At 40.6% G+C, this 21,991-nt stretch overlaps 1 protein-coding gene across 10 annotated transcripts in view; it reads left to right on the top strand.

Moving 5' to 3' along the window:
- The window catches only part of ATP2B1 (ATPase plasma membrane Ca2+ transporting 1), a 68,138-nt gene that overhangs the window by 16,786 nt on the left and 29,361 nt on the right, over window positions 1-21,991 (top strand). For 9 of the 10 annotated variants that reach the window (XM_033161937.1, XM_033161932.1, XM_033161939.1 and 6 more), the window contains exons 2-3: window positions 11,030-11,459; window positions 14,594-14,791. In XM_033161937.1, the coding sequence (XP_033017828.1) occupies window positions 11,255-11,459; window positions 14,594-14,791 (403 nt within the window). In that variant the 5' untranslated portion in view covers window positions 11,030-11,254. Of the gene's footprint in view, window positions 1-7,531; window positions 7,555-11,029; window positions 11,460-14,593; window positions 14,792-21,991 lie in introns of those variants that run through there. The other variant, XM_033161936.1, reaches the window with a different exon arrangement.

A 21,991-nucleotide genomic window follows, 5' to 3' on the forward strand; every position in this document is an offset into this window, starting at 1 on the left:
AAAATTCTTTAGAAAGCTGTGTACTTTTAAGATTTATATCCACTTACTAATAGAAATCTAATCCTTCAAACCTGACTGTGCTCACTGTGCAACACTGTGCCCTTAAAACAGTTACTTTCTGCTCCCTCCCAGATGGACCTTTTTTCTTTCTGAAGATTTTCAAAACAGTCAGATGACTTTGATGCTAGTTTCTAGGAGTACATGAAGTCCCATTGGCAGGTGCTGTTCATTTTGCTTAGCATATGTGAAAAAGTTCTATTTTCCCATCTTGCGCAAACCAATACTGGGAAGACAGTGTTCCTTTCTCCCCAGTTGAAATACAGATGCACACAATGGCTGAATATTCTTACATATTATCATCACAGAATTTTGCTGTTGCCAGCTCTATCTACAAACACAGCTATCTTGAGCATCCTTTGATGGAAAGGCAGAATACAGACCCAACAAATAAATATACAATTCCCATCATCCCTGACCACTGGTCCTGCTAGCTAGGGATCATGGGAGTTGTAGGCCAAAAACATCTGGAGGGCCGAGGTTGAGGAAACCTGCTGTAGAATCTCTTCCTCTAAAATAGTCTGAAGCATTTGTCTGAACCAGTTAGCTTTATTTGAATTGTAACATGTTGCCATTGACATCCTCTAAAAGCTCAGAGCCGTCTCATCCATAGAGGCCGGTGGCGCGGCGCGCCAGGGCGCAGGGTACCCCAGGGGCGCCCCCGTGAGCCCGCCAGCATACCGGGCTCTCCCTCCCCAACCCGCCCCCGCCCCCATGGGCAGGCAGGCACTCGCGCGCTGGCGGGCGGGCGGGCGGGCTGTAAGCCGCCCGCCCTCGCCTCCCGGAGCCCCAGCTGGAGCGCTGAAGCGGCGCGGGGCTTTGCGCAACCTTCCAGCACTCCAGCTGGGGCTCTGGTAGGCGAGGGCGACCGGCTTGCAGCCCGCCCCCCCCCCCGCCGGCTTGCAGCCCGCCCTCCCGCCGGTGCGCGAGCGCCCATCCCCCCGCCCCTCATCCTCCGCCCGCCGGAGCGCGGGCGCCCGCTCCTCTCATCCCCCGCTCGCCCACCCCCCCTCCCAAGGGGCGGCCAGCGCGGGAGGGAGGCGGGCGGAGAGGCGGCAGGCTGGGGGGCGCCGAGGGATCGCTGCGCCAGGGCGGCAGATCCCTCTAAGACGGGCCTGTAAAAGCTGTTGGGTAGCTGCAATTACAACTATGTAATACCTGTGCAGCTGCTCCCTGTTTTAACTACCGGTATATTAAGCTGTAAAGGAGCATGCATTACTCAGTTGATTTACAGATGAATGACTTGAAAAGATGCCTGCACTTTGGTATGGTATAGAAATTAAGTTTTGCATTTTTGTCAGTTCTTGAATAGCCATGGTAAAATGTTTGATCACTTAAATGCATTTTTGCTGATTTCAAGGCAATCAATCAGTGTACCTGAGAATAATTGGTTGTGTTTAGATGACCATATATATCTTGACTTAAATCATTGTGCCCTGGTTTTGGTTGTTCAATATTGGAGCTATTATTTGCATTGTATATGCATGGAATTTTTCTTGTGGGAAGGGATATATAATTGTTTGTGTAGTTTTAGAAACTGGAAGATAAAGTAGTTAAACAAAAATATTTTTAGTTTCAAAGCTGGTAACCATTGCTTCTGTTTCATGAAATATTGGACATTGTTTGACTGTAGTTGGTTGAACCATCCCAAATAGTTAATCTGTCAAGTCATTTGTTTGGAATGAGTGGGAACTTGCATGATTAGCTTAATGGAGAATTGTTGGATAAGTCAACATTAAAGTTGTATATGTTGCAACAAAAAAGCTGTGCGTAGAAACTACTTGCATTTAAACAGATTTCCCCACCATGCATGTTATTGCTCAGCATAAGTTCACAAAAATTGAAAATACTCTGCACACTGTTCGGTAGTAAATTGTAATACATCAATTGCCTGAGAATACTTTTCCACTAAAGCTTTCCTGCCTACCTACTGCAAGAGTTAGCTATCCTAGAGTGTTTGGTAACACGGGTTATAGGATAGTTCACAACATTATAGCTCGTCCACAGAGTCCCCTAACATCCAGGACTTGAGGGCAGGGAATTTGCAATGGTTTATATACTGTCAGAATATGTATGTACAGTATGTAAAAACTTTTCACAAATACTGGTTTCTATAGAAAAGGTGCATTGTTAATAATTTCATACAACATATTGAATACAGGCCTGGATCTGACAGCTAGAATAGAAACATATCCAATCAAATATGAAATCAAAGTTGTAGTTAACTTAAATCAAGTAATTACTCCTTATTTATGCACATAAAATATCATGCAGGGGAAGTGTGTCCTATTTAAATGTGTTTAAAATACTTCCAAGAATCCTAATAAAAATTTCAAAGTAAAGTGAGTTTGTTTTAATGTAGCATTACATTAAAGAGCACTTTGATTCCCCAGTCATATTTAAGTCTACCACTTTTGACATTTGGAAACCCCCCCCCCCCGCCAAAAAAAAAAGTTTTAATAGTAACATGATATCAGGGCTGTATGCAACTAAATTGTTGTATTAGGAGTAGAAGCCTATTCCACAAGGATTCCTAATAGCAAAGCAGGAATTTTCCCCTTCTGTGCCATCACCAAATCTTCTTTGGAGGGTTGGAGGAATTGCCAGAATAGATTTAGGAAATGGAGAGGACGAGATAACTGCCGTGAAACGAAAATCCTTGTGCTGAAGGAACCTTGACTGTAGAGCTATGTAGAATAGTGATTCAGATAAACATGCTAAATCATATCTGCATCAATTCAGAAAAAATGGAAAACCCACATTGTGATGCCTTGTTGGATTTGAAAGTCTAGTAGTTCAGTTATATTGTTCCAGAACAGGGGGATTTTGAGGTTGTTCATGGGTAAAGGAATTGTAGAGGTTCTGAGAGGCAATGACAAAACTGGTGCTGGATGAGAGAGTTTATTTGACCCATATATACATCAGTATTTATAAATTTACATCTTATTAGATGCAGAAATGAAAATATTTTTGTAGCTTGCTTATCTAGCATTTGAGTGTTTTTCAGGCGGTATTGACAACAGTGTTATCACTAAGTTTAGCTTTCAGTAATGTGACTAGTTGAGAGGAGATTACTGCACATTTTCCAAATACTGGTACTTCTGTTTTATTAACCTTGCTGCTTTAAGCAGAGGCTACACGGGTATTCTTCCTCCAGGGTAATCTTGATTCTGACTAATGTGGGGAAAATGTTTTAGCAGTCTAAGCACCATAATAGATGTGGTATATACAATAAATATATAGAATTAAATTCACTTAGTTGGATTGGAATGATTGCTCTTGATAGAGGGATATAGGCACAGATGTACAGATGAACAGGGAACAAGATTGTGGGTGTCAAAAATACTTCATTTTGGATTCTTCAGGCTTAGTATACTCTTTGAAGCTCTAGTCTGTAATTTTTAGGACTAGAAGCAAGTATGGTTAAAATATTAAAGCTCAGTAGCGACTCGATGTGACTGGCATGAGTTTGGCCAAACTGCGGGAGGCAGTGGAGGATAGGGGTGCCTGGCGTGCTCTGGTCCATGGGGTCACAAAGAGTCGGACACGACTGAACGACTGAACAACAACATTTGCAATTAAAAGAATGGCAGTATAGTGTACCATGTAGACATATAGAATGTAGGCAGCCAGATAACTAATTCCTAGTCCTGAATGGGGTAACTGTGCCCCTGAAGGACCAGGTGCGCAGCCTGGGAGTAATTTTGGACTCACAGCTGTCCATGGAAGCGCAGGTTAATTCTGTGTCCAGGGCAGCTGCCTACCAGCTCCATCTGGTATGCAGGCTGAGACCCTACCTGCCCGCAGACTGTCTCGCCAGAGTGGTGCATGCTCTAGTTACCTCCCGCTTGGACTACTGCAATGCACTCTATGTGGGGCTACCTTTGAAGGTGACCCGGAAACTTCAATTAATCCAGAATGCAGCAGCTAGACTGGTGACTGGGAGCGGCCGCGGAGACCACATAACACTGATCCTGAGAGATCTACATTGGCTCCCAGTACGTTTCCGAGCACAATTCAAAGTGTTGGTGTTGACATGTAAAGCCCTAAACGGCCTCGGTCCTGTATACCTGAAGGAGCGTCTCCACCCCCACCGTTCAGCCCGGACACTGAGATCCAGCGCCGAGGGCCTTCTGACGGTTCCCTCACTGCAAGAAGCAAAGCTGCAGGGAACTAGGCAGAGGGCCTTCTCGGTAGTGGCGCCTGCCCTGTGGAACGCCCTCCCATCAGGGGTCAGAGAGATAAACAACTATCTGACATTTAGAAAATACCTGAAGGCAGCCCTGTTTAGGGAAGTTTTTAATCTGTGACTTTGTATTGTATTTTAATATTGGTTGGAAGCTGCCCAGAGTGGCCGGGGAGACCCAGCCAGATGGGCGGGGTACAAATAATACATTATTATTATTTATTATAGCCTAATATGGATTTTAGAATTACTATATGCTACCATTTTTCAGAAGGCTGATCGCCGAAGAATTGATGCTTTTGAATTATGGTGCTGGAGGAGACTCTTGAGAGTCCCATGGACTGCAAGAAGATCAAATCCATTCTCAAAGAAATCAGCCCTGAGTGCTCACTAGAAGGACAGATCCTGAAGTTGAGGCTCCAGTACTTTGGCCACCTCATGAGAATAGAAGACTCCCTAGAAAAGACCCTGATGCTGGGAAAGATGGAGGGCACAAGGAGAAGGGGACGACAGAGGATGAGATGGTTGGACAGTGTTCTCGAAGCTACTAACATGAGTTTGGCCAAACTACGAGAGGCAGTGGAGGATAGGCGTGCCTGGCGTGCTCTGGTCCATGGGGTCACGAAGAGTTGGACACGACTGAACGACTGAACAACAACAACCATTTTTCTTTATTTTTGCTTATCATAATCTTAAGTCTTCTAAAGCATTGCCCATTGGGACAAAAGCAGTAGCCAAAAGTAGTGCTTAAAAAGGCAGCAAAAAACCTGAGGTGCTGGTGTACTGTCACAGAAAGTCCTGCTTACAGGCAAACATCTTGCGCATCCTTAGATTTTCCAGAAGCCTTGATCTGAGTACCAGCATCTTTGGGAGATAGTCATGGAACTGAACGCTTGGGTCTAAGAGTTCAATTTTGCCTTCACATAATTAAATTACCTTTAGGCTAGGATTGAGCAATTTTCAGTAGTGACCAAGAATTTAATTTTCCTTGCCCAGTTTAAAAAAAAGAAAAAAAGATACTTGGGCCTTCCTGGTTTGCTTTCTAAAATGGAAGCAGATTGATTTCCATCTGAAAGCCTTCCAAAGTACTAGAGGAGTCTAAACGTTACTCGGAATATTGATTTCTTTATCAAGCACTTCAGGTTCATCTTGCCTTTGGAAATACTTGTGGTACAATGAAAGATGTACACAAGTTTATTAATTTTAGTAGTATTGATAATATCACATACCTCATGTCACCTTACTGTCTGCACAAAATAGATTTGTTCAATGAAACTGCCATGCTTCAGTAAGAATGATATAAGTGGCACAAAGTGAAGGAGAAGTTGTATAATTCATTCCAGTAAATTGGCCAGTGTTTACCAAATTTATTATTAAATTTCTGTACTGCTCAGTAATGGAATCATCAATAGAAATTGATTCATATTTGAAAGTAATGTATAGGCTCTCATTTTTCTTTTTCTTTTTTGTTGAATTTGGCTGAAAACATGTGTTGAGACTGCCCTGTGGCAGTCTTAAATGTTAATAAAACATTGTTTAAACACTTGTTGAGTAAGCAGTTGTATTTAGTAATGCTAGAAAACTAAGAAGAAAGCAAAACTGAGATACTATCCTACGGCTGCAATGTGGTACTTCACAGATTTGTAAGGACTTTTGAGCTAATTAGATTTAAGCAAAGGCTTTCCTAAGATAATCACTTTGGGAGCATTCACTGGAGCTGGGCTGCTGATAATGTGTAGCTGAAGGTCAAACCTTCTACATAGTATTCTCCAAAGATTAAACTGTTGGTTATGAAATGAACTATTAGAATATTTCAATTCCTGAATGTTTCAAAAAATATTTTGCAACTCAGACACCGGTGGTTGTGGTGGTGGGTGTTAAAAGCTTTTACTTTTCACCTACTTGTGATGGCACATTAGTTCTAAAGTCAGCAAAATAGCATGTTGTAGTGATACAATTCATTTTGGGAGCACAAAGTTTGATACCTTTATGTAAGCTTGCAGCATGTTGTCATCAGAATTGGCGATATTGACAACATGTGAAGCAAGGGTCTATGGATAGTGTCTGGATTCTGGTTAGCTATGAAATATATCTTGGTTCAAATGACACTACTACAAATGAAATTAGTTATTGCTTTTAAGGGGATCTCTTTTATCCCTATGTGGGAAGAGAGACATGATTTTAGAAGGGTAGTGTTAAACTTTAAATATAATATTGTTAACATGCAGAATGCATGAGCTAGTAAGGCATAGAGGCAATTTAAGTATTCTAAGTCCTCATTCCTCACACACAGACGCACACTTACCGGTATCTCCCACCTTTGGGGGTTCCAAACTGCTACATCACTAAAGATGTGCTACAAAGTCAACCTTGAACACCCTGTATCCTCCCCCATTCATACTTTATTACAATCCCCTGCGTAGACCATGGATTCCTTAGAGTCCATCAGCAGAATTGTGTACACATTTCAAGAGATAATTTGTTGGCTCCACAGCTAAAGTAAATTGTCTTCAAAATCATAATTTCACAGCTCCTCCTGGTGTTTCTTCCATACTACCAACTGCACAGTAAAGGCCAGCACTGTGATATTTGAGCAGAAATTCCTGTCACATATGCCAATATCTGTCTGTTCTGCATAAGCAAACCTACTAAAAAGTAAACCTTTTTTGTTTTTTCTTTGATTTATGCTATGCTACAATGTCGAAAAGAAAACAAATTACTGTTGTGGGTGAAGGAGTCTGGGGTACTTTCCAAGAGGTGGATTAGTCTCAGTTGGGAACTACCAGTATGTAAGGCAGCTTAAGTGACATGGTGTGGGCACTACCAACTCTGTGCCACTACTTTTGTTTCTCAAATCCTTCCAGATGAGATGCAATAATACATTGCTTTAAAACATAATCCTGTTAAAAGGAATAGTAAACTCCCTTTATACCATGTCAAAGGAAATGACAATGGGGAATAAGACCTAAATGTGCTGGGGAGATATATCTTTCATAGCTGTGTTGCTCACACTTCTTTTTACGCCACTTTATTACATGGAGACTGTATTTTTAGCTACCATAGCTAATGGTCATTGCTAGACCTCCATGAATACGTCTTAGCATTTTTAAAATAACAATAATAACAATATTTTTAAAAACACTGTAAGTTCTGTAAGTATTGTTTTCCTGTCCTGAACCTACTGCCAGTTAATTTTATTTAGTGGCGCTACTACTTCTGTAACCTTATAAGCCTTTTCCATGTACCGCCCCCCCCCTTTAGGTGTCTCTTCTTCAAACTAAACCATAGTTCAACCATTGTTCAGTGTAAAGGTACTGTAATTCATTGATAATTTTATATGTTCCTTTTTATGGTTCATAGAACAAGAATTGTACACAGTATTCTTAATGTGGCTGGACAGCACTCATCTAATGGCATTATGATATTATCTGGCATTTTAATTGCTTTCCTAATCATTCCCCAAACTGGATTTACTTCTTTCTCTGCTGCAGCACATTAAGTTGATGTTTTCAGTGAACCTTTCAAAATCTTTTCCTGGGTAGTTGTAAAAAAAATCAGCTTCCTTAATGCGTATGTATAGCTATTTTATTTTTTTTTTTGCATACTTTTCTCCTTTTGTTCATACGCTGCATCTTTTTGGAATTTTATCTTGAAAAATCGTTAGCATCGATATAACTGGAGGCATCTATCAGGCTGTCCCAATGTTGTTTTCGATCCCCATAATATTTTGTGAGCGCTGCCAATAAAGGGGTATTGATGACTGGTTATATAACTTGATAGCCATTGCTGGGTGATCAGAGTTGCTTTCAATGTATTCATGAGCCAATCTGACAAATTTGGCTGCCCTTGTATGACTTGTTGTGATCTCTAGTGGCCAATAGGAATGGAGTTATACTTAGAGAGAAATGTTATTGATCCCCACATTTAAGGGCTTGAGATATCAAATAGTTAAATCTGAATACAAAGGGCATTCTGTTAAAAAGTGTGCCAAGTCCTCTACTTTGGGGCATCCAGCTGGGCAATTTCTAGCCACACCATACTGAGTCCCATAGTTCCTTTCACCATCATCAGCTGTAAGGATTAATCAGGAGCTATCTTAACTCCTGTGAGCAAATAATGGGCAAATATTGGGGTCACTTTCCTAGGAAGAGTGACAAAATCTTTATATATTGTATTGGAGCAGCACCCAGCAGTTAGTTCCATAATGGTCTGAAAATTGACATCAGTCAAGTCATCTGGAGAACTGAGCACAGTTGCAGCCCATCATTATCAAGTGGGCTAATGAAAAGCCCAAACATTAAAAAGTGCATACATCATAGCTTCCCAGGAATCCCTTCTCTGATCCTCAGATACCAATAAAACCAGAAGTGAAGCCAAAAGACTGTCTTAAGCCAACAGGTGATGGCCACTTTCTGGGTAAACATTCCCACTGAATGAAAAACCATCTTTAATCAGGCAATTTCCTTAGAATTGTCTAGGTCCTTAGAATAGATCTAGGTACCCCCAGTATTTTGGATAAGAACTTACGTTGCACTGCTTGCAATACTGCAATGTGTGAGTGGGCCCACATGAGTGTTTCATACAGCATCTGGGAAAGAAGTGTTCTCCTTACAAAGCTCAAAAAAGGAGCTACTGTCTTAGCACCTGGTCCACAATTGCACATATAAATCAACTTAAAAACAACAGCAGCAGAATTTACATATATAAAATCAATTTCATATCTAATAGAGATACCAGCTGGTATTACAGTCCCCACTTAGAAGTTACAGGTAGGTAGCCATGTTTGTCTGCCATAGTCAAACAAAATAAAAAATTTTAAAAAATCCTTCCAGTAGCTACTGGAAGGATTTTTTTTTATTTTTTATTTTGTTTCCACTTAGAAGGTTTGTTGAAAAAGGAAAGTCTTCAGCGGGTGCTCGAAACACAGTAGAGATGACACTTGCATGAATTATATTTGGAAGGAGTCACAAAGGGTAGATGTTGCCACTCTGAGGACCTGATTCCAGCATCATGCACAATGGACTTCTTGATAAGGTGGCATCTGTTGATTGCTGCGAGAGATTGATGTGAGTGGTGTCTCTTCTTAGTATATGGCAAGTTGAAAATGTTAAAACATTTGAATCCTTTAGCATTTCTGCTGGGAGGAAGGTTTCTGGAATTAATTTTAAGACTGATTATATCAGATATGTTGTTCAGAGGTAAAATAGCTTGAAGAGTGCCTTGATTTGGTTAACCTGGCCTGTAAGTTAGTTATTTACATAGCATGGTGGCTTATGGTAGGTAGAGCATGTCCATAAAGCAGGAGCCAGCAAGATTTATCTTTCCTGGGCTGGATCAGTCTCGCGAAGATCCCTCCATGGGCTGGATCGCGTGCGCACATGAGCACACGCCCCCATAAATTTTGGCGTCTGCGCAGATGCGATTTCCGGCACCACGGAAGCGAATCCCCATGCTGCGCTGTGCTGGTAGCTCAGTTTAGGGGTGGCTCATGGGCCGGTCAAACGACCTCCACGGGCCACTTCCAGCCCATGGGCCTTAGGTTGGTGAGCCCTGTCATAAAGGAAGCTCAGCCCTGACTTCAGCTTATAGCCAGAAGCTCAGGATATGGGTACAACTGAGTAAGCTGAGTGAGTGTGCTTTGTATCTGCAAAATCTCTGTAAAAGTAACTCCTTGTTGTCCCGATTGATTACCTTTAATTAATATTTTCGATTTAATGTAAAGTTATTCAAGTTGATACCAAGAAAATTAAACTGCACGTTGGTGAATGGTGATACTAAAAGATATAAAGGGTGTATTAATTTGAGTCTTAAAGCATCCTTTATTCAATTATCTTACTACTAAAAACTTGAGCATTTCACTTCACCACCTTAGTGCTGCATTTGTTAACTCATTGAATTATTATTTATATAACACCATTGGTATGCATGGTACATTCTGATGATCGAGAGGAGAGATCGAGAGGCATTTACAATTTACAATTTTGGCACAGTGGAAACAGGAAGAGAGGCAGGGCAAGCAATAAAGCAGAATGTAAGAGGAGAACCAGCAAGGGCAGCATAGCAGGGACCTAAGGCTTAAAGAGAATAAAGAGAGAGAGTGTGACCAACTGATCAAATGCAAGAGAGAGAAAGAAAAATGAGGACTGAAGATTTTGCTTTAAAGAGCAAAAGAACAGTTTCAGTGGCATGCAAAGAGTGAAAACCAGATTGAGGGGGTCAAGAGTAGATTTGGAAGGGAAGTCAAAAAGTTCAGAGTAAACAGGCAAGCACATTCTAGGAGTTATGGAGGCAAAGGAAAAAGGGAACTGGGGTGATGTGGAGAGGGAAGATGGACTAAGGAGTATTTTTATAAGGGAGAATAAATGCAGGAGGGAAAGAGCCAGAGGGCAAAGAGATTGATTTTGTGGACAAGAGGAATGATAATGGTAAAGGAGATAGCAACCAGGAAATGGGAGGACAGAGAATGAGTTACCGTAGGTGACTGTAGTCAAAATAGTGGGTAGAGGGAAGAGTAGGAAGAGGGGCAACTGGTAGGGGGCAGGAAGGTGGATTGGAAAGCTAGTTTGGTATTGAAGCCTTGAGGAGGCAAAGTTTTGGTAAGAGAACAAGGAGTGGGTGGGTAAATGATGGGGTAGGCATTGGCAGAACATCAGAGGTAGAGAAGAGGCACTGTTTATCAGAGGTGTCATAGTGCTGCTTAGCCAGATGCATAGCAGACAATAAAAGGCTGTGATGCTTCTGTGAGCAATGTTGAATCTTGTTGCTATCATCTTCTTTCTTTTGCAGATTGTATTCCCCTTTCATTTGGATTGGAATGAAGGAACCAACAATGGGATTGCACTCAAGATAACACTCCTGGAAAGGGTATCTAATGGCTCTCATCTTCTTTGGTGGTTTATACCTGCACTTTTGATGGTTTTCATATCTGAAGGATTTTCCTTTTGGAAATATTTCAAATAAAAAAAAATTGTTTTTCCTTGGAAATAACTTCTTCCTTGAACACTATACATCATGGGAGACATGGCTAACAACTCAGTAGCATACAGTGGTGTAAAATACACTATAAAAGATTCCAATCATGGAGACTTTGGCATTACACTTGAAGAGCTTCGTGATCTTATGGAATTGCGTGCTGCAGATGCTTTGCATAAAATACAAGATTGCTATGGAGATGCACATGGAATCTGTACAAGATTGAAAACTTCTCCAAATGAAGGTAAGAATCTGAATTCAAAAAGTTACAAAATGTTTGTTCATTTATATGGGAAATTTATATTGAAAAATATTTAGGTCTGTATAGATGCATTCATTGTTTGCCTAGGATGTTTTACTGGTCAGTGGCTGAAATTCCTGGCCTGGATCTACTATATATATATTTTAAATTGCCTGTACATTTATACAGTTGGACACCACTTAAGAGATACTGTAGTAACAAAATTTGCAACAATAGTTATTGAGGTAGAAGAACATAATACATTTGATGTAAAATTTGACATTTTCATTTTTGGTTAGTCTTATTTGATTATACCAGGTTTCTAATAAAATGTTGATTAAAGCCTGCTGTTCTCTTACACAATAGTTTACAAGAAGTTTGTGAAGTTACAAATGTTAGACAACTTAAGGTGTTGTACATAAAAATTACAGACTTGAATATTTAAGGTTAACCTAGCACAAATGCCTTGCAGCTTGCAGCTGTATTTAAAATCCACTCAGAAGTTACATCTTACGTTATTTCAACATTTAAGGGGCTGGCTGTAAGAACGATGCCTAGGGTTGTTGATAGGAGCTTCAAATTGAATCCTTTAAATCTTGTGTGTCTGCGTGTTGGTAAAGGTAACAAAGTAAAATGAGCTTTTAAAGCAGTCTTCCCCAGCCAGGTTGGGACTAAAACTCCCATTAGTTATGCTGACTGGGAGCAATGAGAGTTGTAGTCTTAAACTTTCAGAGAGCACCAGGTTTGGGGAAGGTGTTTCCTTGGAGCAAGAGCCACATGCACTGAATATGAGGAACAACAATATTGATTTTTTTCAGTCTAGGGAACTTGTGTGTGTAGGCAACGAAACCTTAGTTTGTGGTATGTGTTTAAATGTACTATTTTAAACATTTTCTTTCAAGGAAAAAATAAGTTAAATATTTAAATAAACCATTCAAGATAGTAAGATGGTGCTTTCCTGCTAAATCTTTGTTGCCTGTGGGAAAGGTTTCACAGCTACCCAACTTCTTAATATGTAGTAAAGCAATTAATTTGTCCAATGCCTACCTCAGCCATTCCATAATTAGCAGGATTTGAAATGACTTTATAATTGACAATTTATGTTTGGGCATTAAACAAATTCTCAATGGGTGAAGACACTCAATACCATCAGGTTAAGATCACTGTTCTTGTTTTTGAAATTCCACCAGTCACTAGTTTCCAGACAAAAGGAGGAAACCTCTCATGTGCAATATTGCACTTCCAGCAATCCAAATGTTTTTCTGTAAACACTCCTAGTTACAGTTGTGTTAAATATTAGTTGTGTGCCATGGTGGAGAACATTTTAACATTCTTAAACTCATTGTTCACAGACTGCCTTGTTTTACCTCAAAATTTATGGAATCTGAAACTCCCTAAATGAATTTTGTTTGGGGCTAGTAGTATGTATTACTTACTCAGAACAGCCAGAAAGACAAATGCAAAAGTGTTAAAACAGATACCTTGTAAATGAGCGAGCATATCTTATGAGGTTTGCATGTTGTTTTTCTTGGAGCAGAGTGCCTCCAATGAGATTTCTCTAATGTTTGGTTGAAAAGAATTTTGTCTTGAAATGTACAGGCAACAAACTCTGCAAGGTAGTATCTGTTTCCAGGTTCTAGCACCCTGCAGTGCTTAGGTATCTTTTGCTAAACCTTTGTATCTCTATAGAATGGACTGTTGCTTTTTTTGGTTTGGTAGCCTGAAGGAAGAGAAGTGATTCCTTTTTCCTACTGCTAATAATTCCTTGAATACCGGTAATTCCTTCCTGTAGTAGGAAAAAAATGTAGTGATTGCTGTTTCAGCTTTTGTATTTTTTCCTTTTCTCATTAATCCTTGGAGCAGAATTTTGAGACACAATGTAATGAATAAATAAATAAATATTGCTCCATTAAGTTTTATATGAAAGAGTAGGATAGGATATTATTACCCACCCTCTTCAGCTTGCAGGGATTTCTACATTAAAAAGTGGGGAGAATCCTTTTTGTGTGTCTCTAATAATTCATTGGAAAATAATAGAATGGAACTTGTAAACTCATTTCAATAGGGATACAGAGTGTGGCCTGAATTGTGTTAAAAATATCCATGTTGGATAAGAAATGATTCTTGTGAGAGGGTTGTCATATTCAACTGAAGAGCAATTTAAACATCCAAGAAGCTTTCAGTAGTCATGGTGAAAGTTTCCCAGTGAGTCTGCAATTTGCTTCTATATGTACTACACTCATCTTGAAATGTGGATGAGTATGAGGTCTGGTTGAATAGTACTGAAATACCATAGATGGGAAGTGATAAGATGTGTAAGGGAGAAACCTGGGCTTATTCCAGCTAGTAGTGTACTAATGAATTACCAGAAATGCAAAATCTGGCTCACTGGATGACTTGCTGAGTGATCCTTTCCTACATGAGAAGGATTAGTTCAAAGATGAACCATGTAGCTCTAATTGTTGAGGCCAGATATACAATTTCCGCTGTCCTTAAAATAAAAATGTATTTGAAGCCTATGTATTGGCCCTGCACTATGGGCTTCTGTGTAATGTGTAATAAGGAAAAGACCCCATATAGATGTAGCTTTGCTTCCTCCTGATGTTCAGCATCTGGGTGGGTGTTGCCATGTTGTGCATTGTGGTTATAAAAACAATTACTTTTGTATTGGGAAAACAGAAATAGGCATCTGCTTAACTCTCCTGTTTGTTGAGCTCAAGTTTCTGAAGTGACTAGGAATTTCAGCATATGCTGGAATGATGTGCTCCAAAACAAATGCTTGGCTTTATTGGGAATTGCTTTGTTTGAACTCTGCAGCACATATATTTGTGGGGAAAACTCAAATAAAACAAACCACTATTAGTTAAGTAACACTGGGGGTAGGAGAAATCTGCAGCTATCTTTTCCCCCCATGTTAGAAACGTCTACAGTAGAGTTCCACTTGATAGCGCATACCTCTGTAACTTCTAGAAAGCATAGGACATAAAGAGTCCTGTTAAATTCACTAAATACCAAAAGAGCAACTGTGCAACATATGCTTAAGGTGTTCATAGAATTACGTAGCAAAAAGGGTTTTGTTAAGTGATGTATGGATAATGAAATTGCTCTAAAATTGTATTTTTCTTTTTAATATTTAGGCTTAAGTGGAAACCCAGCAGATATAGAAAGGAGAGCAGCTGTGTTTGGGAAGAACTTTATACCTCCTAAAAAGCCAAAAACATTTCTTCAGTTAGTGTGGGAAGCACTACAGGATGTTACATTAATTATATTAGAAATTGCAGCCGTAGTATCATTGGGCCTTTCTTTTTACCAACCACCAGGAGGGAATGAAGCATGTAAGTAAACAGTTTTTTTCTTTACACTTGTGTACCTCGAAATGTATTTCAGAGTTTGGGTATTGTCTGCCAGTTTTTGTATTGGTTATGTTGTTGTTTGCACCCTTCTGTCTTGGAGACAATGGAGGCATGTGCCTTTGTGGGTGAAGTCAAACCATCGGAAAGTTACAGCAGCTGCTGTGGCTGTAGAGAGTGATATGGAGGAGACATGTTTTGTTTCAGCTGGGGCAGATGAAGGTCTCTGGTTGTGCCGCTGCAGATGCAGCATGGCGTTTATTTTCTTTGCACTCCTCCCAGTGGTCATTCCTCCTCTGGTCACTGGTTTGGCTACATGACCTGACTGTCTCCAGGCACTGCGTTCGTCTGCAAGAGATTCCCACATGGCAGGTGTAAGGGTTCTTCTGTGGTTCCTTGCAAGTAAAGAGGCTCGACTCAGGTCCTGGATATTTACAGGTTTTATTGTGCAGATATGTACAGTGCAGAGCTCAAAAGTCCATGACCAGCTTATTCACTTTCAGATCCCGGAAGTGGCGCTTTTCTGGAGCGCCCCCAACATAAGAACTTGGGCACCACAGTCTCCTCCTTCCCTCCTTATGTTTCACACCCCTCCATAATTGGGACGATGGAACTGTTGTTGCTCCCTCTTGGCTGGATCCGCTGATGGGGCTTGGTTCTCTGAAGCATCCACCAGCCCTCTCTCTGCTGGGCTGCTTTCCTTCCTGTCGCTCCCGCTAGAAATCCCCCTGCTATCCCCGCAGTGCTGTGGCTCTCCATCCCTTGACAGCCCCTGCACCATCCCGCTGGGCGCTGACTGTTCCCTGACATCCGGCTTGATGTTGCCAGCCTTCATGTCTCGTTTGCAGAAATCTTTGTATTGCAGAGTTGGTCTGCATGAAGCCATTAAGTTGTTTTATTGCTTATATTATAATTGCTTCATAGTATAATTGTATGATAAGCAAATTCTGGTTCAAGTGCTGAGTAGAATGACTTCTAGTCATCACTTGAACCAAATATTTGAAGTTCTGTCACAATGTATTTGCTAAGAGATTGTTGTAAAGAGATTGGTGTACTCTTTAATTTCCCCAAATATAAGGTATTCTCAGATTTCCTTCCTGGAGCAAACCTAAGCTCATGCTCTCTCTTCCTTGCTCTCATCAAGAAGGAGAAATGTAAATACAGTGGTACCTTGGTTTAAGATCAGCTTAGTTTAAGAATGCTGCGAACCCGGAAGTAGGTGTTTTGGTTTGTGAACTTTGCCTTGGAAGCAGAACATGCCCTCGCTTCATGTTGAGTGTGTTCCATTTGTAAATTGAGTCCCCCGCTGCTTTGGAAAAGCATGCCTTGGTTTAAGAATGCTTTGGTTTAAGAATGGACTTCCGGAATGGATTAAGTTCATAAACCAAGGTACCACTGTAGTTGAAATGAAGCATTGGAATACACAGGAACGTCTGGCCCTCACATTGAATTATCCCTTGAGAAAGGGACCGAGCAAGAGAAGGGGCCGGGGGCAGGCTCACTCCTTACTAATGAAAAGGGGAGGCTTTTTTACTTGTGGCACCAGTGTTGTAGAATGCTCACCCTGCTGAAATAAGAGAAGCTCCATCAGTATTGGTGTTCCATCAGTTCCTAAAGGCATACCACTTTAGGCAAAAATCCCCCTGAATGGAACTTCTGATCGTATTGTTTTAGCTATTTTTAAACTGTTCAATTGTAATGGGATTGCTTGACGGCATATTTTAAGAATCTTTTCATGCCCCATTCAAGTTGTGTTGTGCATTTTAATTATGTATAAAAATTTATAATTGATTTTATAGTTGTAAACTGCTTAGGAGCTTTTGGCACAGAAGCAGCATGTAAATAAGTACCGGTACTACATTCTGTTCTTCTAGTAAAAAGCAAATATTGGCATAAAACCAATCTAGTAAATTGTGGGTCTTAACAGTTTAACCATTGTACCAAGTCTGAAGCATTTTCTCTCTCTGTATTTTTCACACTTTAACATGAAATCTTGATGACAGGATAAGTGTCTCCAAGCATGCACTGAATGTCCACCATGGACTCTGTTTAGAGATTCGGGTTTGAGAAGTTGCATGGTGACTACCATTGTGGTAGTGGCCCAAAGGGCCAAAATGAATGGTGCGCTAAATATGACTGGACTGGCATGCTAGTAGTTCAGTTAAATCACCTTGTCACTTGTCCTTTTAAAAATTAACTGCTGCCCTTCTTAAAATCAGTGCCTACATTTTTTTCTCTTTAATCTCTTTTGCCTTGGATTATGGTTTAGAAGATCCACTAAACTCAGCTTCCTACATGTCTCAAGCATGTTGCATTTCTGTACATACCTTTATTTTGTGTATTGTTGGATATGGATGCTTTTTTTCCTGGGGTGGGGTGGAAGTTGTGCCTAGCCATGTAGCTCTAGAGAGTCCTCACAGCTATTTACAATAAAACATAAGCACTCCAATTAACTTGATACAACCATGCCAAAATATCAGAAATCACCCTAAAATGCTTGCATTGTATATTGCATAGCAGCAGCAGCAGGCAAAAGGTGTGTTTTTGTGGTGGTGGGGGTGGCAGTATTGTTTTAAAGACTACTCATTGAATAAAGGCCTTATTTTGCTAGAGATCTGAGGGGTAGCAGTGGGAGAGGCTTTCACCCTATTTCTAGAAGAAGATAATATGACTTTGGCACTGGGACAGCGTGCAGTAATACTGTTGAAAATAAACTACTGCTCATACATTAATCTGGTCTCAGAAAATGTTTGGATTAGGATCGTTCCTGGTGATTTTTGGGTGTGTGGAGAATCATTTCCTTAGGTCAGTTGTGGGGAACTCATAGCCTTCCAGATATCATTAGACTCCAGCTCCCATGAGCCCCAGCCACCATGGCCAGTGATCAGAGATGATGTTGTTATAGTCCCACAACATATGGAGAGCTACAAGTTTTCTACTGCTGCTTTGCATAATCTGGAACCACTGGCAGAGGAAGAGGAGTGTGGGGGGAGCGCACCGCCCCCGGCAGCATGATCCCGGCAGGGTGCTATCATGGCTGCCCCCCCGCCCGCGCTGGGTGTCCCACCCCCAGGACGCACCCCCTGCCCCCAGGACACATGCCAGCCCCGCCCCCACCTGCTCTCCGCCCCCTGGTGCCAGAGCATGAAGTTCCGCCACTGTCTGGACCAAAGCTATTTACAGCTTTAAAGGTTAAAACTAGCACTTCAAATTGTGAACTGAAATAGGTTTGAAGTCACTGCAGTTGTGCCATTACAGGTGCGTTACCAATGGCTATATAATACACTGCTGCTTTTGGAATTAACTGAAGTTTCTGGGTGTTATCTGAATGCACCCATATGATGGCCTAGTTTGGACAATCAAATCATTGATTAATAAATCTGGATGTGCACAACCACCATGCACTCAAATGTAGCCCTTTTGTTTTCACTTCACTTCTTTCTTTGATCAAGTGGAAAAACAAACCAGGCAGCTGCAGTTAACCATGGCTTTCCATTATATGTGGACCAAGAATTATGATGGTTAGCGACCTCTGAAGAAGCCACGATTGGATCACATGGATGGACTACATGAGGTTCATGCATATCCTGATTTACTAAGCCAGGATTTGATCAAACATGGTAACAGAGTACAGCATCAGTCCACCCTGATGCCTATCAAAGCATATTTGATGCAGCAGAGATACTGTCTTCTATGTGGGTGTAGTTGGCCTACAAACCTAAGAAAGTATAAAGCATTCCTGGCTATGGTGACTAACTGAGATTCTAGGAATACCATCTCTTGCATGCCCAGCTCTTCAAGGAAATCAAGTCCTCTCCAGAACTACTGGTCCCTACATCTGTAAGAGCTATCGCCAACAATAAAATTAGTCTAGCCTAGATTACTTTATCATTTATTATTCCTTCAGTTCTTTTATCATGCATTCAGTTGTTATCCATAGGTACCATTTAAAGAATTTAGTACTTCGTGGATCTACCAAAAAGAAGAAATAGGATGCAATCACCCCCCTTTTTAATATTATCTCTCAATTGTTTCATGTTAATTTTAAGAAGTATGACAGAATATGGAACTTTGTAGAATATCATACAGCATACCTCGCTCCACAGCTGTCTCCGGCCTGATAGGTATTGAAGTCACTGTAAGAAAGTGTCTCAAACTTCTAAGCCATGACTTCGCAGATTGTCTAAGTCACACTTAGACAGAACAACAACATATGAATTTATCAAAGCAGAAGTTGTCTTAAAATTAAGTAGCTCAGGCTTCATGTAGGTTGATTTAAATGGTTTCTCTCCTCCCTCACAATTATAGTTCAAGTATTGGATACTTGCATTGTTTTCTACTATACCGCAGAATATGGAGGAAAGTATGAAATTTGACCAATAACATGTTTACTCATTTTCTATTACAAAAATTGAAATGAATGGACCTAACTTGATCATGCTCGTTAATTTAAATGGGTTTATTTCCTTTTTTGCAGCTGGTATGTCATTTATTGGAAAAAGCAGCTTAAAGTTGGAGGCACTGCTTAGTGCAAGTTTATTTTTGTTTTTTAAAAAAATTTTTATTAAAGATTTTCTTGATTTACAAAGGTAGTCCAATGTCTCTCTCGTATTTTTCCATATAACATTTTTACAAATCAGTTTTTGTTGTTGAGACATTAGGAAGAAAAGGGGGAGAGAGGTGGGTGGGATGACGATGTTTCTTTTTTACTTGATATGAGTAGGGTTTGGTGTCAGCGTTGTTTGTGTAGGTTCTGTGTTGTTCACTTGTGCTCCTTTGGTGGTGAGAGAGGTCGGGGTTGGCGTGGGGTGTTATTGTTCATTTGCGGTTGGCTGTTGTGATCTTTGGTTTCCTGTGTGAGTGGGGTTGGTGGGTGTTTTGGGTCAGGTTAGCCATATTGATTTGTTTGCTGTCGGTAGATTTTTGTCATTGTCTTGTTGGGCTGTGTGTGTGATGAAGGGGAACCATACCGGGGTGAAGGTGTCTTCTTCTGTTTGTCCCCGTGTCAGTTTCAGGTTACTGGTTAGTTTTTCTAGTAGGGCTGTTTCCCATACTACCTGGTACCATTGGTCCATGTTTACACCTGACAGGTCTTTCCAGTGTCTGGTTATGATGTTTCTGGTTGCTGAGAGTAGATGGATTATGAGTTCTTTGTGTTGTAAGGGGGCATTATTGTCTTGGAAGATGTTAATAAGACCAATTATGGGGTGGTTTCTAACACTTGCTTGGTTATTTTATATATGTGTCATGTTGTTGTTGTCCAGAATGTTTAGATTTTGGGGCACTCCCACCACATGTGGAAGTATGTGCCTGTGGAGGTGCACCCTCTCCAGCATTTTGGTGTGGTTCCTGGGCGTATTAGCACTAATTTTCTTGGCGTTAGATACCACCTGTAGGTTAGTTTTAGGGTGAGTTCTCTTCTTTTTGTTGATATGGATTTATACGGTAAATGGGTTTATTCTGAGTAAAACTTAGTGAATAACACCCTAAACTTTTTGTGACAAGTTTTTTTTCTATAAACTGGATTCTGTTTATCAGCTACAGTCAACCCCCCCCCCCCCCCCGCTGAATGGGGTTGTTGCTTTTAAATGGAATTAATGATGAAACAAATTTTTGGTGTGCATTGTCTTTGATTTAAGGTTCTCAGAGTGGTGATTTGTTTCCTCCACCAACTACTATGGCAAGTGATCTGATTAAATCATGCAATGTCAAGCATATCACTGTGCTATTAATGTCTCATGAACAGTGTTCTAAACGGGAGGAGATGAGAGAAATCTGTTTTATTTAATTGACAAAACACTACATAATATCTAGCTGTTCCCAGTTACATAATTTGATTCTAAGGCTGCAGTCCTATGTATGGTGCTTGTTTTTGAAAAATTCAGCTTGTAAAACACAATGGACCTTAGTTTAACAAAGGCTTCTCAGACAGCTGAAATGCAGCCTTTAGGGTTTAATTGGAAATTTGAACAATCTTTCAAATAATTTTATAATTTAAACTTAAGAATGCCATCAACAAAAGGGGAGTGAAATATTGATGGGGTATTTCCACCCACTCATGCCACTGGACAAGATGCAAATGAGCAGGAGTAATCTGATTGGGCCAGAGGGCCTCTCCCCAGTTCACGTCCTGCTCAGCTGCACTGCAGGACATCTGTTCCCCACCCTGTCTTTTTACTCAGCCAGGGTGGGGTAGCAACTGGATTTTTACCCTTTCCTTTGCTTTTATTTTACTAACCCATAGTATAAGTGAGCCTCACTTAGGACATTGCCAAAAGGAAACCAAGGAAAAAGCATAGGCTTGGAAGAACTGGGCCAGATGATGTCCCCAGCAAATAATCACAAAGAATAGTAAAACTGAAATGTGTCACCACCTCATTTGCAAAAGCAGGGAAGGCTATCATCATAATTAAACCTAGTGAATGGATTTGTCAAAACCTGTCCTAGCCTGAACAGGTGATCCACAAGTATACTGTGCTGAATGGTTTCAAAAGCTGTGAGATCCAGGATAATCAAGTAAAAAATTTTTCTCAGGTTGACCCCAAACTCATTTATTTGCAACGTTCCTGTACTGCCAAATAAAAAAATTATTCAGGCAGTTCACACAAGTTAAAACCATGAAGTTGGTTTTAAAATAATAAACAGTTAAAACAGCAACATAAGAAAACCAGCAACAGAAAACAAATAGTGCAATGTGTTTTAGTAATAAAACAAACAAAAAAAGCCTGGGAAAATGAAAGGTCATTACAAGGTGTTGAAAAAGACCACAATGTAGGTAAACTCATGGGGGGGGGGAAGTATTCCATAATGGGAATGGGTGCCACTACGGCAAATGCTCTTTCCCTTGTGGCTTCCACTTCAGCTGATTTGGCAGGGACATGTAGAAGTGGGACTTCAGGTAATTTGGCTCTAATCCACTTGGGACTTTAAATGTTAATACCAGCACTTTGAATTGAGCTCAGAAGCAGACAAGAGCAAAGCCCCCACAGGAAGTTAACAGAACATTGATGACTATAGCAAGACTATCTTTGTCCAGATAATACCATAACTGGTATATCATTCTGAGCTGATAAAAAGGTTCTCTGAACTACCAAGGATGCATGTGCATTAAGAGACAGTGCTAGATCCAGGAACATCCTCCAGACTATGCTTCTGTTCCTTTGGGTGCAACCTACTTCAAAACAG

The sequence above is a fragment of the Lacerta agilis genome, chromosome 10, assembly GCF_009819535.1.
Source record: "Lacerta agilis isolate rLacAgi1 chromosome 10, rLacAgi1.pri, whole genome shotgun sequence".
Classification (NCBI taxonomy): domain Eukaryota; kingdom Metazoa; phylum Chordata; class Lepidosauria; order Squamata; family Lacertidae; genus Lacerta; species Lacerta agilis.